The sequence below is a fragment of the Pseudoliparis swirei genome, chromosome 22, assembly GCF_029220125.1.
Source record: "Pseudoliparis swirei isolate HS2019 ecotype Mariana Trench chromosome 22, NWPU_hadal_v1, whole genome shotgun sequence".
In the NCBI taxonomy this organism is placed as follows: domain Eukaryota; kingdom Metazoa; phylum Chordata; class Actinopteri; order Perciformes; family Liparidae; genus Pseudoliparis; species Pseudoliparis swirei.
The window spans coordinates 16,116,228-16,134,529 of NC_079409.1; the positions used below are offsets into that span (position 1 = coordinate 16,116,228).

The window sequence follows — 18,302 nt, forward strand, 5'->3', positions numbered from 1 at the left end:
TACATTTTTACAAACTGATTTTAATCAGATCAATTGACATTAGTGTCCACAAGTTACACAAGCTTAGAGAGGAACAGTCAGGCATATATACAACACAGATCATACATTTAATAATATAAAATTGATAAAAACAAAATATAAAACAAATATCACTTCATGAACTTGCAGCATTTGGAATCCAGTATTTCTGATAAAGTAATAAAAAACAAGCCTTTACATATTAAATAGAAAACAAGTGCACTCCTTTGTACATTCAAAAAGCTGACAATCAAGAAAAATAATTCAGATGAGCTTTACTTGCCAGCAGTCGAGAACAAACCAACAAACAAAGGAAAACTGTAAAAAATACATCTATTTCATTCTGAAAACAAATCCTTCCTCTCAATCAGCGAGAAAGCAACAATAATACAAACACAACATCTGCCAGCCTATCTTCCATAAAATAGTGTGCTATTTACATCTTAAATAATTTTTCATTTTTTCACAGACTCCGGTCAAAAAGTTCCTAGGCAACCTTGTTTTTTAAGTTTTAGTGTTGGCCTACCTGGAGGACACAGATGAGATGTGTGATAGTTTTCCTTTCTTTCTTTCAAGGCTTATTAGTTTAATCACTACATAAAGATACTGTTGACTGAGGGTGAAGTTATTAGCATCCCATGCTACCTCTATAATAAGGACAAAACTTTCTTATTTTGGCAGAAAATCAGAGGCAAAGAAGAATCTACACTCCTGTCTCGCCTTTGTGTTACAGTTAGGCACTATATGCATAGCTTGATATCATTTGATGATACCTTGACATTATTGTGTAACCCATGTCTGTTACTCTTTCACATACATGTATTCCCCTGCTCGCTAAGTGTGTGTTTGTGTGTTCTTTATCTGACAATGCATTAGTTTCTGTTCATTCAGCAGATGCCATGTGTTTCTATTCATTTAATGGCTTATGAGCCTTAAAACACGACTCATCGGGAAGCATACTAACAAACATCTTCTCGTACTTCTTGTGCGCCGAGGTGGTTCCTATGATGCGGCTGATCCTCTTCAGGCCTTTCAGCAGATAGCGCGGCGCCCCCTGGTTGCGCAGCACCCTCAGACTGTGAGACAGACCTTTGGCTAGATCCAGCTCGTGGTTTGTCGTCTTCCAGAGGTGAAGAAGCTGCAGGATGTACTGCCTGGGCAGGCAAGTAGAGACCACGGCCCGCACATCCTCCTGCTGAACTTTGACCCCCGGAAGACTGTTGCTGACCTTCAGGAGGTCGACCAGGGTCAGATTTTTTAAACTGTTGCAGCGGGAGACTTTCCTCTCACAGTGGTTCATACCTGAAGGGACAAGGTGTGGCCGTTAATACCCAATTGCAGGACTGCACTTATAGTGGCAAAAAAAAAGGCAATTTTTTTTCCTGTACCTTGTATGATGGCGTACATCTTGCCTTGGTCTTTGTTCCGCTCCATCCAGAGTCGCAGCAGCTGTAGGACCTGCTGCTGGGGAGAGCAGGTCTTCTTCAGCCTCTCCAGGCTCTTATGGTCCACCCTCTGCCCGGGAAGACTCTCTAACAGGCGCTCCAGGGGCACCGAGGACAGTCGCAGGGAGGAGAGAGACTGGAAGACCGCCTCCTCACACAGGGTCACATCTGGCATACAGAGAAAAACAGACAGGGAGACGGGACTTCAAACATTTGTATTGATAGATAAACAAACGCAATGAAAACATTCATAGCAGTGGGCACGAAATACAATTAGACCGGTAACCAAGTCAATAAAAATGCATCCTTCACAAAGGTTTCAATTGTGGTTTAGAATAGAATAGAATTAAATAGTTTGGTCCCATCGGCCTATTATACATCTGGATTTATTTATACTTGTGTGTGTGTGTGGGGTGAGATGGCTTGCTTTTAATTTGACCTCTTTCTGTTGACAGCATTGAACCCCCCTCAGTAAGCTGTGCCGACACTTTATGTGCTTTGATGCTGAGTCACAAACACTTTTTGTCATTTCATGCCCACCTGTACATTTCTTGGCCTTGCTTATGAGACACATTTATTTTTGCAAAGATCAGTGTTTTCATATGACGCAGAACTGGCAAAGCTGACGATGTGAAACTGTCGCCAATGTTCATACAGTTATGAAGCATTTTTGTAATTGTAGTGTGGATATGTTTTCTGACTGCAGAACATGATGGACACCAGGAAAACGGTTTAATACAACCAAAATAGGTTTAGTATGGTTAAATGTAATATGAAGAGGACACTAGACTTGTTTCTCTGTCTGGATAATTTAAGTGTGGCTTGCTCTATAATTGACATTGACGTCCTGGTGGTTTCTCCAAATCACGCAGCAACCCAAATACATTCAATTTCCTATTTGTTTGTTAAAGAAGAAGAAAAAAACCTGCTAAACTGTTTCATGATCTGCTACAGACAATCTGTGGTTGTGTACTCCGTAGGAAGACAATTTGTGAATGAATATTTGAGGAGAGCATCACCCTCCCTGAGGGGCAACATCCTGGTGTGTGTTCTTCTCAGTGTGGTATACAGTGCACGAGCGTGTCAGGATGTGTGCATCTCCATGTGTGTGTTCTTCAGTGACTGTGGTTTCTTCAAATTAATTGTCCACGTCTGTCATAGTTTAAGTCTGAGTAACAAAGACTTCCCAGCTCGTCTTCAGTCTCTCTGTGCTCGACTAAGTTCCCTCTGTAATTGTAGTTTTAGGATGTGTCAGTGAACAGAGTAATTGATTCATCATGGCTCATATTACAGCAATGGCATAAACATCCCATTTCAACAATTCACTTTGTTTTTTCTCTCTTGCGTTGGTTCTCAGACATGCAAGAATTTAGAGAAGAATGGAATCTGGACAAAGAACCTGACCGAGGAAATCCCCCAATTTCTGGAATGAAAATGACCACATGTCTGAAACAATTCAGCTCTGGCTGATTTTAAGTTGTGGACAATTGAGGTTTGCTAAAAAACACAATTGTGTGAGTGTGTGTCTGTCTGTGTGTGTGGGTGTATGTGTGTGTGAGAGTGTGTGTGTGTGTGTGTATGTGCATGCACGGTGTATACACTGTACACACAGTCTCTACCCTGACTCCCCCTGTCTTAGTCCTCAAACCTTCCTGCAGGGTTTCCTAAGGAGGATTGCTACAGACAGCTGAGTTCATGTCTTACCGGTGTGGCACAGAGTGTGATGCTGAGAGCACCCCAGAGTTGCCTTCTTGTCCGGAGTGCCACAGAGGCTGTTTGAAGTGGACGTGCCCCATCTCAATGTCTTTAAGCCCATATCGGAGCAATTTCTTTGGCGCTGACATGCCTCGGTGGGAGAGTCGTTGCTGGAGAAATGACCAGCGGAACAACGTTCACATGCGGTGTCGCTCACCGCTGTACCTGCAGGAGATACACACAGAATCAAATGTTAATTGTATGAACAAAGACATGATTGTGATTGAAATAGTACAGTTCAAGTGTCCTGTTTACGGAGGAATCAAACGGTCTTGCAGATTTTTCTCATCTTTATTTTCGGAAGTTTCATTTTACACATTTCAGTGTGTGAACAGGACCTGCTGCACATACTGTAGCTGATCAAAGACATCAAGAGGATGTGATTCCAAGAACTATGACCATGTGACAAAGCATCAGGAGGACAGATGACTGTGTGACCGTGGGAATGACTCACACCGAGCGTACTAACAGCATAACAGCACCTTCTTACTTTCTATTTCTCGTTTTTGAATGGGAAAATAAGAATTTACTCGGCATATATATTATTTTATCACTTCAAATTGACCTTATGATGTACTGATGTAACTATCCCCCCCTCTGCCCCCCCTGGTGAGCTGCATGGATAGAGCCCTCAGCTTCAAAGGTCTCTCTTTCTCTCTCGGTTTGGAGACAGCTGGAGAGACTCCGCCATTGCAAGGCTGCAAGACCTGAAGGCATCAGCCCCAGGGTCCTGAAGAGCTGCGCTATCCAATCTCTGATGTCCTGCAGCACCTCTTCAACTTGAGCCTGAAGCAGGAGGAAGTCCCGGTGCTGTGGAAGGCGTCGTGCCTGGTTCCTGTCCCCAGGAAGACTTCTCCACCTGTCCTCAACGTCTACCGACCAGTTGCCCTCGCGTCCCATGTGATGAAGGTGCTGGAGAGGCTGGTCTTGGCCCACCTCAGACCGCAGATGAAATCCTCACTGGACCCTCTGCTATTTGCATCGCCGTCCCGCGTGGGAGTGGACGACGACATCATCTACCTGCTGCACCGAGCTCAGTTGTTACCGGTGCCTTTGACTTATCCAGTGCATTCAACACCGTCCAACCACTGCTGCTGAGTGAGGGTGGTGGGGGTCAACGCGTCCACCGTCTCCTGGATCACTGACTACCTCACAGGCAGATCACAGTATGTCCAACTACTGCGACACAGTGCTGTCTGAAATGGTGGTCAGTGGTACTGGAGCCCCACAGGGAACTGTTCTGCCACCCTTCCTGTTCACCCTGTACACCACTGACTTCCAGTACAACTCAGGGTCATGCCATCTGCAGAAGTTCTCTGATGACTGTGGTTGGGTGGTCGGGTGTATTAAAGACGGACAGGAGGACTACAGGGCAGTGTGAAGGCTTTGTGGAGTGGGCCGGCAGAAATCACCTTCTTCTGAATGTGACCAAGACCAGAGAGATGGTGGTGGACTTCAGGAGGAAGACGACGGCTGTACAATCCCTGAGAGTTCTGGGAGAGGATGTGGACATGGTGGAGGAGTACAGGTTCCTGGGGGTCTCTATCAACAACAGACTGAACTGGAAGGCCAATATCAACGCTGTGTACAAGAAGGGGAGGAGTCAACTCTTTTTCTTCAGGAAACGTCAATCCTTTGACGTGTGCAGCAAGATGTTGGCGATGTTCTACAGGTCTGTTGGACCAGACTTTACAAACTAGAAGGCCGGCTCCATCATTTTCTGCACACTGGACAGTCTGGAAAATGTGGTGGAGAGGAGGACACTAAAGAAAAGATTATCCATATTGGATAACCCTCTCCACCACTTAAAGCACTTTTTCCAACAGACTCCTCCAGCTCCGTTATCACGGACAGATACAGGAGATCATACCTTCAGACTGCAATCAGACCTTACAATAAATCACCTCTAAATCAATCACTCAACCATAACACCGTTACACTGTTGTTTGGTTACATCTTTGCACTATTGTTTTGTTAGTGTATTTAAAATCATTCTATTCTATTTGTTGCATATATTGTGCCTTTTAAAATGTAACATGGTTTTACTTGTATGTATACATGCTGCTGTAGCAAATACACTTCTCCTTGCGGGAATTAAAAAGTAAACTATCTATCTTTTTCACTCAGCTAATGATCACATTTTAAAGTTTTACCCATTTCCAATGAGACGTTACTATATTTCAACAACTTGTAACCATACCATGAAGACATTACAGTTAACCACTAGAACTTCTGCTATATGACCTGTAGCACGCGTGACAATGATGAAGCCTATGAAGAGAAGCTAGTGTTGTAATCACATCCTCATTTGGTTTCTATATCTCTAATGCGTAGAAGTGAAAACCTGTGGGAGGAGGACGAGCTGTGCTTCTATCAGATGTGACCTTTGATTAGTTTCCCTCTTCCGTGGCACTGTTCCAACACATGAAACCGCTCGCTGATAAGCATACAGCAAAGTGCTCATGTTTCCTGCAGCACTGATGACAAAGCATGTACACAATGAGAATATGCACGTCAAGCTGTAATATGGTTTCATATGCTTACATAGTATTTCTTAGAATTTCCTCCATCGATGCAGAAACAAACAGCATGTTAGCACTTTGCCATAATAAGATGTATCGTAATGTGAAGTCTACATAGATTAATTAACTAAATGATCTAGAATCCATAGGTTAAGAACAATCTCATTATGATAATGTGAACTGCTTTTCTTTGTATTGAAATAGTAAACTTAATAATAACCTCTCGAGAAATACAATATTATTCTAAACCCGATTGGTAAACACGCAGCCCTAGTTCTGATGCTACTTTTAGCATTATTATATTATTGCTTTCTCTTTTTACTATATCTTTTCATGAGTGTTTTTCATCTTGACCATGTCTCTCTAAAAAAACAGATTTCAAACCTCACCTGGTTAAATAAAGGTTACACTATGTTGTTAGATGTCCATGTCCAAACAAGCTATTTATTAACGTCCTCTCAACTGTTTTTTACAAATTTTATTTGAAAGAAACAATCAATCAAAAATAGAATTGCGTTATAATATTAAGTTATAATATTAAGTTGGAATATTAAGTTATAATAATGAAAGTAATCCTTAGCTTAAACCCTAATATTAAGGAAATTATTACTTGTATTATTACCATCCATTTGTTGGTTATTTCTTATATCATACTTATTTTTCTAGTCGACGCCATTAAAATAAATTCCCCAAAACACAAATAAACCAGCTAGAAAGACTCAAAATGATGCGTTGAGTTAGAGAGAGAATACCAACTGGAAACAGCCAAATCAGGAGATCAAGGGGAAAGGAAAGGAGTCATACAAAGAGGACTAAGCCATCGGGTTTCCAACATCCTCTGGTTTATAGGTCTAAACCACAACTACGAAATACATGTCTGTCCTTCAGCTTCAGAGGTCTGATTGTACTTCCATGCTGGACAAAATCACACAAAAAGTCGCCTTACCTATAACCAGAATCCATTGGAAAATGTTGTTTCATCTATTTAGCCGTTGACTTCTGATTTCAGGTTTAAGATGAGGTCATGAGAAGCATTGTGCCAGTTTCTACTGCGGCTCCAGCAGGAACATCAAATTATGTTCTCTGGAATGTTAATATTCAGCATCGACCTCTCTTTAACTTGCCCACAATCACTGCTGACGCACTAAGGAGAGAATCTGCAAGGATTATCAGGTCAGACGTCCACCATGATAATGACATCCTTGACTGCATCTGGCTTGATAAATAGCCAAGACTGTGTTTGGTGCTGTACAAAATTAGACTCAAAGGGATGTTGATGCTGAAAGCAAAGAACTAGTGATTCCAGACTAATGTGTAACATATGACCAAACATTAGACATGTATTTCCTGTCAGTTTTAGAGACATTCTTTGTCTCTGAATAAAACGGGGTAGCACTTTTATAGTACAACTTCTCTCAGTCTTAAGAGAGGTATGGATGTCATACAGTAGGCTATATGTGCATAGATTTGAGCACTTGAGTGACTCAAACAGCAGCAGTCTGAGCTTACAACAACATAAATATTCCTGCAAAATGCTTTTTCATTCTTGAAAGAGTTTTTAATTCACGAGAGAAAGATAGATCGCCCAAACAGAGAAATCCCCATGGTAGAGATTATATCTGGGCTGATATTACGCGCTGCTGTAAATTCAAAGAGGAAGCAGAGTTTTAGGATTATAGGGGAAAGGTTATGCCATTTCATTTCAAAACTGTTACATTTCCTCTTTAATTATGCTGTAAAATATGCACAATCATGCACAAAGAGGAACAAGTGATGATGCATTTGCAGGACATATTTCCATTGCTAGTTTTATGTTGCATAACACTCAGAAATGATTGCATTGCCATTCCTTAACTGACCAAACACCCATTATATGAACCACTGTGTATCTAAAACAACTGTCTGATACTCTGCAGACAGGAACTGGACTTTTAAAGATGAGCAATGCTTTCCCAAAAGATGTACCGATTAAGATTGCTTTGTTGAACAATTTAGTATTGTCTCTCAGGGAACCTACAATGTATGATTAAGACCCTGAACCCTGATGAAGAGAATGAAAGTGTCAATGGCACATGACTAATATGTAATTAAAGATCCCATAAAACCAACTATGATAAGACCCTGTACATAAAACAACATTCAATTCAAACTAAACTCACAGATACACATCTGTACATACAGAGTTATGAGGAAGCTGCTTGAAATCATTTTGGTTCTTTTGAAACAAATTACACACAGATTAAAAAGGAAACATATTAATCTACTGAATGTCACTAGATATGCCCTCGTGATGTGAGGACAGCAGCTTTGAATATTATTGATATTTGTCACATGTTGATACAATGACTGAAGTTTGACCCCAATGGAATGAAATGATAATGATTAAAAATGCCGTATTTGCCAACAATAGAGTTCATGTTCAAGAGGAAGTGGTTCTTTTTCCCACCATAACGACTTGAGGATGACTGTTTCCTTCAATGTCTGGATTGTTTGGTTAAGAGTGATTAGAAAAAGAGTGGAATTGCTTGTTAAAATGTCATTTTAAAGGTCAGACATAAACCAGTGCTGCAAGACTTAAAACTGTAAAATACTGAAGTTTCAGTCAACACTGCCCCAACTCCGACCAGGCCACATGTCAAAGTGCAAGAAAGACATGCATTAATGTGATTTTTATGATCACACACAACCACTATTCACACTGCATTCGAACAACCATTGGCACGTGTACGCATACACCACTAAGACACCGGAATATGGAGGAACTCACAGACAGATCCAATTAAAAAACAAGACTACTGTCTGTAACAGAGTTCTGTTTAAATCTGTGCAGGTTCAAACTGGACTGTGTGTCTGTGTGCGAAAGTCTGTAGAACAAGAAGAAAAATGTCTCCGTTAAAAGAGACGTCTGCATCTGGAACAGATTCTGATTCACAGAATCAGAAGCAGACGAAGAGAGAGAAGAGCGTCCACTGATAGAAGGGAGAGGACATCTTGTTGTGGACATGTTGATCTGTAACCGATGTGTGCTTCTGCTTCGGCAGCACGAGGGTCCCTTCCTGACATGCTCGAAAAATATATATGGAATTGAACTGATTTGACATAAAGTGTAACAGTGGAAGATTCAAGGAAACACAGAATACACAGTGATACTGGAGAAACAGAGCTTCTGCAGTGTAAAACAGTGTGCACACATTGTAACACACACCCATTCACACATATGCACATACATCACATAAACGCACACACACTCGTCAGTTAAGTCATCACATTCAGGCAATAGCAGTTGTATTCATTGAACTCAGCCAGTGGTACCTCTGAGGCTGTGTGTTGACTGAATTAATTAGTTTTCTCTGGTTTTATTTCAGATACTTTTAAGGGATCTCCGATTTAAATCTAATTTGCATGCTGACCGGATAGACAGCACATCCACAGATTTAGTGATTTTCCGTAAAACAAAAGCAATCTGCCAGCAGGACAAAATAATAATATGGTTAATCGTAATCGTAGTCTTACCTAGGGCTGTCACTCCGTAGCCAGGTGCACAGGTACTGTGTGTGATGCAAAACTCCACCACTAGGTGGAAACCTGGAGCGCACTCACACAGCTGGTCGTTGGTGCTGTTGCACTGCTGCTTCACGAGCTGTCTCTCTTTGCACACCTGCACACAACACACCAGGGCCACACGGACATTGAAACAGTGCTGCTGCGTGTACAGAGCAACATTACAGTAATGCTCATTTACATGCACATACTGTATATGAACAGTGTTCTGCTTCTGCTTCACATGCAGTCTCTTAATTATAACACATGATAGAGATGAAATACTAGAACAGGGATATCGAAACATCTCAAGTGAGATATGTTTACAATAAATATTAAGTAATTTATTGAGAATGGCGAAGAGGAAGACATCTAACCTGGTCAAGAATCACCAGAGGAGTAGATAAAAACATGGAAGCAATATTGAACTTTAGTGCATTTCCCAACTGTGATATGGGTTCAAATTTGGTTAATTTACTTTATTTAAGTATGATCAGTCTCACAAAGGAGATACTACAATATGTTGTGTTTTTCATTTCGATGCACAGTTAAGAGAAAAATGCCTGCAGCAAGGCAACTTGGGTATTAAAAGGTTAACTAAGAAGAACCTTTGGTAACCCTTTTGGCGCCGTACATACCGAGGTGCAGTATTGGCACGTGTCCCCCCAGTGCCAGTTCTCAGCGAAATGCCTCTCAGGACAGGCCTGGCACTCTGTGGGCGAGTTAGCGGTGCAGTGTCTTTTCACGGCTGTGCCGGGAGGACACTGGTCACACAGCAGGAGGTCAGATGTGACAGGGTCGCGGTACTGGTACTTTGGCGGTACGGCCTGCTGCTGGAAGGCCCAGGAGAGAGAGGCTGTGAAGAGCTGCAAGAGAAAGAACAAATGGTGTGGTGGAAGTTTAGAGTGACAACGTCTCGAATGAAAGTCATCTCGCGCACAGCTCCTCTTTGGCTAAAGTTTCAAATATTTGTACATTTTGGAACACTTGCCAACCCAGAGCTTACAGTAAGAAGGAGTTGAACGAGAAGTCAGAGCTGTAAAGTTGAAGCCCCTGGTGGACACGCAGTCCTAAAGCGATTTCCTCTGCTTTATGGAGAGCCGGTCAGGGACAGCTTCAGTTCCATACGTGGGTCACTGCACGCGGGAGCACATTTCAAACAACACTAGCTTTGTGTTTTTGCAGAAGTCAATATAGTCCCTTTTGTGCTGCCCTCAAATCACAGTGCTACATCCCGTGAGCATAATTTTATCCTGACTATTAGATTTATTCAGGAATCATATCACTTTTTTGCACATTGGCCATTGTTTCTCAAAATCTTTTAACAATTTTCCAAAGCTTTTAAATTAATTCAGATGTTTAAGATCCGTCCACATTGAGATCCTTGTACAGCCCTGTCTACTCTGAACTCAGCAGCAGTCTCCTACCTCTGTCAGCAGCTCTTTAAGATGGGCTGCTTGCTCACTGAAAATCATCTGACATGGCTGAACGCTGATCTACAGCAGGTTAGTACCGCCCTGGAGCAGGACTCCACCACACCCATACGTCTTCCCCCCTAATCCATCCATATGGACACACTGTAAAGTGGGTGGCTGTTAGCGAGGCCTCTGAGACGGAGATATGAAGTAGCTATTGCCTCAAAAACAAGCCCATGTATCATCGCTTGAGCAGGAACTGAAAAGCTTTGGCCTAAAATCGAAGCTATCAGTCGGTGAGCATGCTTGACATGCAGCCATGTAGCTGGTGGAGGCCACATGCAGACCAGATGTCACACATCTGGTTCCTTCTGCACTAAAGTCCCTCAGCTATTGGCTCTGTGGACTTTCCCGTTGGCCGGGATACATCCTCACTGCTTGGACAAACTAACAATAGGCCATACTAACATTGTGTGTTTGTGTGAGTGTGTGTGTGTGTTTGCTTTGGGGTTTTCTGCTTCCCACCACTTGTGTGTGTGCCTCTTCAAAAATGAATGAATTCATACAACAAACAACTACAAAACCTTCATGCATGTGCGTGCAAGACTGGAGAGGAATAAGTGTGTGTGTGTGTGTGTGCATGTTTGTTGGGTGTTCAATTATTGTCTTCCTCATTGTTGGTCTGTGTGCTCTGCGGTGTCCTCTCCTGGCTGCTTTTCATAAAAAGAACTGTTGGAGGTTACCGGGCTTTCCCAATTCACCACCAGAGTACAAAACACTAAGCCACTCTTTATACAGTTCACCCGCCACACACCATTGATCTGCTTGCTGCGTGTGTGTATTCACCCCATTTACCTTCAAACTTGCAACCACAAAATGTGTTTATTTGTTTGTTTGTGTGTATGTGAAACCAAACCAAGAGTGGTACTTTCAGTGTTTGTTTGTTTGTTTGTTTGTTTGTTTGTTTGTGTGTCTGTGTGCGTCTCTCATTCACGATTATATTCCAACATATTTGGCTAGAGAAATCTTTTCATCAGAAATCTACATGTTCTCATGGTTGTATGTGTGTTTGTTTGTTTGTGTGTCTTTGTGTGTGTGTGTGCGTCTCTCATTTACTATTATATTACAACATATTTGGCTAGAGAAATCTTTTCATCAGAAATCTACTTGTTCTCATGGGTGTGGGTGTGTGTGTGTGTGTGTGTGTGTGTGTGTGTGTGTGTGTGTTTGTGTGTGTAGAAGAGGCCGGTGTGTATGACATTTTTGAACTCATTTATATAAATAACTGTATTTGCGATTTCAGCTAATACTCTATTACACTGTGAAAATATATCTGTTTTTACCATTTCTCATTTTTAAGCAGATATCAACCTGAAATGATGCATGACACACACAAAAAAGAAATTGCAGGTCCTTCTATTTTTGTTTCCTTTTGCAATTGAGGTCCTTGAAGAAGATAGTAAAAATAGATGAGTGGGTTTTACACACCGTAATAGAAACCTAAACTTCAAACAGCCTGGCGAGCGCAGTGGCTTTCCCTGCAAAACCTATGGACCTCAGAGCACAACATTTGGTGGAAGGCTTTCATCCGCAGCGACTCGCTGAGCAGCACCACGGCTGCATCTGTTTGTTTGTAGCATGGGTGGCCTCAGCGGGAATATAACCCATAATCATAGTCTTGCTGTTCAAATTAAGAAGTGTAAATACAAACTATTAAGCCGGGAGACCACATCCAATCAATTCAGAAAACATCAGGAGGGTGGAGGACACCGAGGGACCGGCTGAGGGTCACCTGGGTTTTGGCAAATCTAGGTACGGTTACACACTTGCCGCTTTAATCTTCGGGTCGAGTCAGGATGCGTTTACTGGCAGGACTTGACTTCAGTCATGAGAGCCGATGAGCCTGAACACATGTGGAAGAGCTCAGGTTTGAATATTTTTTTTCATTTCCCTCACACAGCACAGAAGTTGAGCTTGACCCCGACTGCAATATAATGTAGCGTAAGAGTAATGTTCAGCAGTGGAAATAAAATGACAGATGTTGCTTTATGATATCACGTCTTTATGATCGGATCCAAAAATTCAAAAACACATAGTAGGTCAATGCACCTACGTTGTCCAGCGTGATACCTTTGCTGCCTGTGACTCGTTGATCCTCTCCCATTCAGAACCATTCGAGAAAGCAAAGCCAAACGATTTAGATTTTTTAAATCAATTTCTATTATTCTGTTTTCTAGTAATAACACACTCCAGGCAGAGAACTTAGCTTTAGAAGTAGCTTTCTGCTACTGTGGAAAAGAAATCTATCAATTTTTTAAGAATGAACTTATTGGGAAGATGTCCTGTTTTGTTTGAATCAGTCTATCAGCATCTAAAAGAGACATTGAACTTTTCACCTCCTTGTCGCCTTAGAAGCGGCCATCCGATGACATCACCGAGGACCGCTGGAAACCCAAATTATACGGCAGTTAGGGGTTACTGACAGCCATAATTACACTGTTCACATCATCAAAGCGAAGCTCAGCGAGAGTCACAACCTACATGGAGCTCAGCCAGCTGAGGGGAAAGGGTAGATGAAGGTATAAAGGTAATGATAATGTTCTGCCTATGACAAATGCCCTTGAGCAAGGCAGGGCAGCTGCTATTCAAATGGTTGTAATGTGTTTGATGCTGCTTGCTGGAGGAAGAAAAGGCTCAGCATGTCGCCTTCCTCTGGATCTTAATGGTTGAGAAACACTATATATGTACTGGTCAGATCAGGCCTCATCTGATACCGTTTGCTTATGTTATCTATGCCAATAAATCCCATTTGAAGTGAGTTTAGAGAAAACCTTGTGTTTATACAGCTAAAAGACAATCTCTACAAGTGCTTTTTAAGATAACTTAAACCTCTGTGTATTCCTGCCAGTTAAGTGTGGGGATATACAGGCCGTACAACGCAAGAGGGACACAGTGAAACATCCAGTGGGACGTTATTGGTGGGACATGATGTGAAGTGAGTGAAGTTACAGTCAGTCACAGTGTGTGTATCTATCAATATGGGAACACATGTAATGCCAACATTCAATACCATAGTTACTAAAATAATGCAATTTAGTTTTGGCTGGACGGGTAAGACTTGTGAGGGGTTTTGTTTTTCTGTGACCGTCTGTTGTCTAAATGATAGCTTCAGGCGTAAGTGAATGATGACAGAGTGCTCTGGTGAAACAAGATGAACTGCATGATGGGCTGTAGCAACATACTGTAACTAGAGTTCAGACACCTGACTGAAATAGCCTTTAAAAGAGGACACATGCGTGAGGGCTTATTCATTTAAAGCAAGTTAATAAATGATTAAGTGGAGCTGAAATACTCTTCACCAGAGGCATTACACTGACGATGCACTAAATACAGTAAGACTAAAGGCAAACAGCTTGATTATGTGGAGATTAATTTGTATTTCTTTTGAGAGGTAGAAAAAAATAATAGAAGACAAAAGTAATTCAGTGAATCCCGATTACATTTTAAAACAGAAAACATGCCATCTCTTTTGTTGTTTCCAGAACACATTTGCTGCATTTAACCATCGGATAGGGTTCAGGCTTTGAGTTACAATGAATGCAGCACACTGAGAGTCAGAGTTTGATTAGCCAGAGGTCAGTTTAAGAGCCATGGCACAAAGGGACCGAACCACACTACACCAGCTTATCCACCAGGCACATGGCTTCAGTTAACTGTAGAACGCAGGTGGTCTGAGGGGGGATTCCAGCTCTGGGATGAGTGATTGTGTGTGTTTGTGTGTGTGTGTGTGTGTGTGTAGGTGTGTGTGTGTGTGGGTGTGTGTGTATGGGTGTGTGTGTGTGTGTTGGGTCCTGTGAATATGGGCTCTGTCTTCATTCACTTACTCATGCCAGCATCTTAAGATAAAAGTACTTCTAATTTTGGATCTGCTGCTTTAAATATTATGCTAAAAATTACTTTAAAATGTGAGAGTACATGTTTAACGATTGTGCCAAGAATTGAATGAATTGACTGTTTGGCTAATTAATTCAGTCAGTCTGCTGTTCTCAGATATAATATAAGCTGGTTGTGAAGGGCATTACAATATATATATATATATATATATATATATACAGCCTACACCTTTTATAAACGAAATTATTGATTGATTAATTAATTGAGAAAATAATCAGCGAATAATGAAAATTACCATTATTCACTGGCATTATGTCAAACTCTTTGAACTAAATGTTGTTACTTTACATATTAAGTTTTTAGTGTAAAAAAAATTATAAAATATTTAAATTTCATAAAATAAAGATTAAATCAGTAATTTGCAACGTTTTACACATTTTTAAAATCTTTGTCTGGTTGGAGCTCTTGGTCACACTTCAGATGTCTATGAGTTGTTATTCGATTTAAGAGTGAGATATTTAGATAACTTCTAATTCATTTAAAGGACGGTTTTAGGCCCAATGAGGTCAAATTCTGCAATATTTAAGAACAAAAACAAGGAAGAAGGTTGAAAGTCCAACAAATGAATTGGAATTTGCGTAGAAGAATATACATGTATAATTTCTTGAACTCAATAACTCATGAATGTCTTTTCTGACCCCAAGGAGGGGGAGTCCCTGGACTAAACCTCCTACAACTACTTTGTAAAAAGCTCCAACTCAACCAGCTACAAAGATAACAATTATACTTAAACATTAATGTATCAGTATTACAAATATTATAATTTCATATCTACTAATGCATTGTCATTTAGCAGCCAAACAAATACTTTTTTTCTCATCATATTTTCTATCCAAGTACTTTTCTGTCCTAGAGTATATTATGTAAATAAATCAAACTCTCCGCATGTTCAAACATATCTGCTCAATTTTAACTTTGCATCAGATCAGTCTCACTGTTTTAAATATTACTCATCCAGATTCAAGACAAAAGAAAGATGGAACACACACACATGCACACACACATTTACTTCTGCTATCAGTACTACTGTTGATGAAAAAGGGGAAGTTCGGTGTGTGGATGCAGCTTCCACGGATTATCGTTGCTTTCTGAATAAACCTTTGTGCTGGTTCGTTTAGAACATGTTGATCCTGTATGTTTACACACCCTCTGTATGTCTCCCTCCCCCCTGCCATGTTTGGCCAAGTGACCTCTCCTTCTCCTGTCTGCGTGTGAACCTGCAGCTCGGTTTAGGGAAGTTAGTGCAGCGAGTGCCAACGGCCACAACAAAGAGTTGATGAGGGGTGGCGTAGCGATAAAGAGAGATGATAGATAATCATCCAGGGAGATAGTGGGGATTAGTGGCTGGATTACAAGGACGGATGAACAGGTGTCCTCAGTTGGTACTGTGCTCCCCTCAACCTCACTTTGTCACTAACGTTTGAAACGTGTCTAAAAAACTAAACTAAATCAAAAAGACGGACAACATAACATACAGTGTTGTATCCAATTTCCAGGTCTGTTCCACTGACATCATCCCGGGGAAGGACCCAAACCCAAAGTGTGTGTTTTCAGCACACAGAATGCAGCCACATGAGTCAGAGACGTGCAGGGGAAGAGGAAGCGGGAACAGGTGAAGGAGGAGCATTTACTGCCGGGCTTCCCAGCTAAAACTATATTTTTAACACACAATTGCAGAGTTTCCCTTTAAAATAGAATTACTTACAAGCTGAGTAAGTGGCTAGCTCAAGGGAGGACGGGGGATCCAGAGGGGTGCGGATGGATTTATTGGCTGGATGCTGCCAGTTGAGACTGTGGCAGTTGGACGTCTGACTCATTAGTTGAAGAAATGCTTACATGGCTCTCCAAATGACTGACTGCATGACTAACTAAATAATGGATACACACAACACCATCACGTCAGGAATTGTGAGAACTAAATATGTGCCTATTTCGGGTAAATTGAGGAGTGCAGAATGTGCTGTGTTAGAGAGGATTCCCGGATGATATCACATGAAATAGTGGCAGAAAACAGCCGACACATGCACACAGACACACCCACATGCACACACACACACACACACCTACACCTCCACCCAAACCCACACACACATTCATTTATACTTCACTGCCTTGTAAACCTACTTCACAAACAAAGAAGCGGCACCTCTTACAAACAAAATGATCAACTGAGGTTACGCTTCACAACATCTCTCCCTCTTTCTCACGCACACAAAGACCAACACAAACAGACACACGCAGTTACGAGGAGAGATAGTGGGTCCAGTGTTTTGTAATCACAGTGCACCACCTGTTTCTGCCCAGATACACATCTGCACATATGCAAAACCTGAAAGCCCCAACAAAGCACCACATGCAAAACACAGGAGAAAAAATAACTAAAGCTCACAGTAAACACCATCTGCCAGCGAGGCTCGTCTTCTAGTGTCAGAGGGTTACATTTCATTCATTTCAAATGTGCCATAGAAAAAGCAATGAAATATGAGCTGAAGTAAAGTATTATATTTGTCTTGTCATTTGTGGATCGGGAGTATTCAATAAATGAATAAAAAGATGGCTGAAACATGATCTCCTTTAATCATCAAAAGCAAACAACCTCTAGTTTGAACATATTCCATATTTAATTTCAAAACTGGAATAATTAACGTTTATTCATCTTTAAAATATCTCATAACATACAGAACTTTGGATATTTCCTGCAATGTATACTGCTGCTGGAGCTGGATACATTACACAAACAGCGGATATTTAGCCATTAAAAAAACAACTACTAACCACTTCAGAAGTAACCAAAAAGTAATATTGACACCTCGACATAATCTCAACAAAACTGAATATTACCTGTAGGCCTACAACCTGTGCATTTAAACGCATCACATATATTAGCCACTAAACAGGTATTTCATAAGTAAGAGTAAATACTATAATACATCTCACATGGCTATTCTCAAAAAGCAATGAGACTGTAAACAAGACCGATCATGCTCAATTGACACCCACATGTCACATGTAAAAACTGACACCTGGGGAGTGGGGACACCATCCGTGACAAGTTGATCATCATCACTTTACTCCACGAAGGCATGCTGTGAGGAGGGAACCCGACACGTGATCAGCGGCTATATTGGGGTAATAAATCTGGAGTAAGGCGAGTACTCATATACCCAACTGATTATGTATCTGTTAGCGCGTGGAGCGCAATAATAATCCATGTCTCGCAAAAGCAGTAAGTCATTCCCCTCCGTAAGGAGCGCGCCTGTGCTCCGGCGGGTTGAGATCGGTTCGGCGGAACTCGGGAGAAGAGCTGCAGACTGGTTTACTCACCACTATGAGTTTCATGGCCGGGTTGGATTTCGCTATCCGAGCGCTCATCTTCACTGCGTGAAAGTGAAATGCGGTGTGATGGGGTCTCCATCACAGATCTGTACTTATACAGCAGGCTACAGAGAGAGAGAGAGAGAGAGAGAGAGAGAGAGAGAGAGAGAGAGAGAGAGAGAGAGAGAGAGAGAGAGAGAGAGAGAGAGAGAGAGAGCAGCCCTCTCCCTGTTCGCCTTTGTCTCTCTCTCTCTCTCTCTCTCTCTCTCTCTCTCTCTCTCTCTCTCTCTCTCTCTCTCTCTCTCTCTCTCTCTCTCTCTCTCTCTCTCTCTCTCTCT

The 18,302-nt window shown here is 41.5% G+C and overlaps 1 protein-coding gene across 1 annotated transcript; it reads right to left on the reverse strand.

Annotated features, from left to right (window-relative positions):
- On the reverse strand, positions 1-18,053 carry LOC130213357 (tumor necrosis factor receptor superfamily member 11B-like). The gene is made up of 6 exons (XM_056444910.1): positions 17,974-18,053; positions 9,919-10,146; positions 9,254-9,398; positions 3,168-3,383; positions 1,407-1,631; positions 1-1,320 (listed from the first exon to the last, which is right to left on the reverse strand). Exons 1-6 carry the CDS (start codon positions 18,019-18,021, stop codon positions 926-928), a joined length of 1,257 nt encoding a protein of 418 aa, XP_056300885.1. The 5' UTR covers positions 18,022-18,053; the 3' UTR covers positions 1-925.
- Between the last annotated feature and the right edge of the window lie 249 nt (positions 18,054-18,302).

Bases quoted from the DNA above. Each gene is read 5' to 3' on its own strand.
- LOC130213357 (XM_056444910.1), bottom strand. From the start codon at position 18,021: ATGAGCGCTCGGATAGCGAAATCCAACCCGGCCATGAAACTCATAGTG. The intron at 9,399-9,918 runs GTATGTACGGCG...TGTTGTGTGCAG, and splicing joins CGTGCCAATACTGCACCTCG to GTGTGCAAAGAGAGACAGCT. The intron at 1,321-1,406 runs GTACAGGAAAAA...TTGTCCCTTCAG, and splicing joins GATGTACGCCATCATACAAG to GTATGAACCACTGTGAGAGG.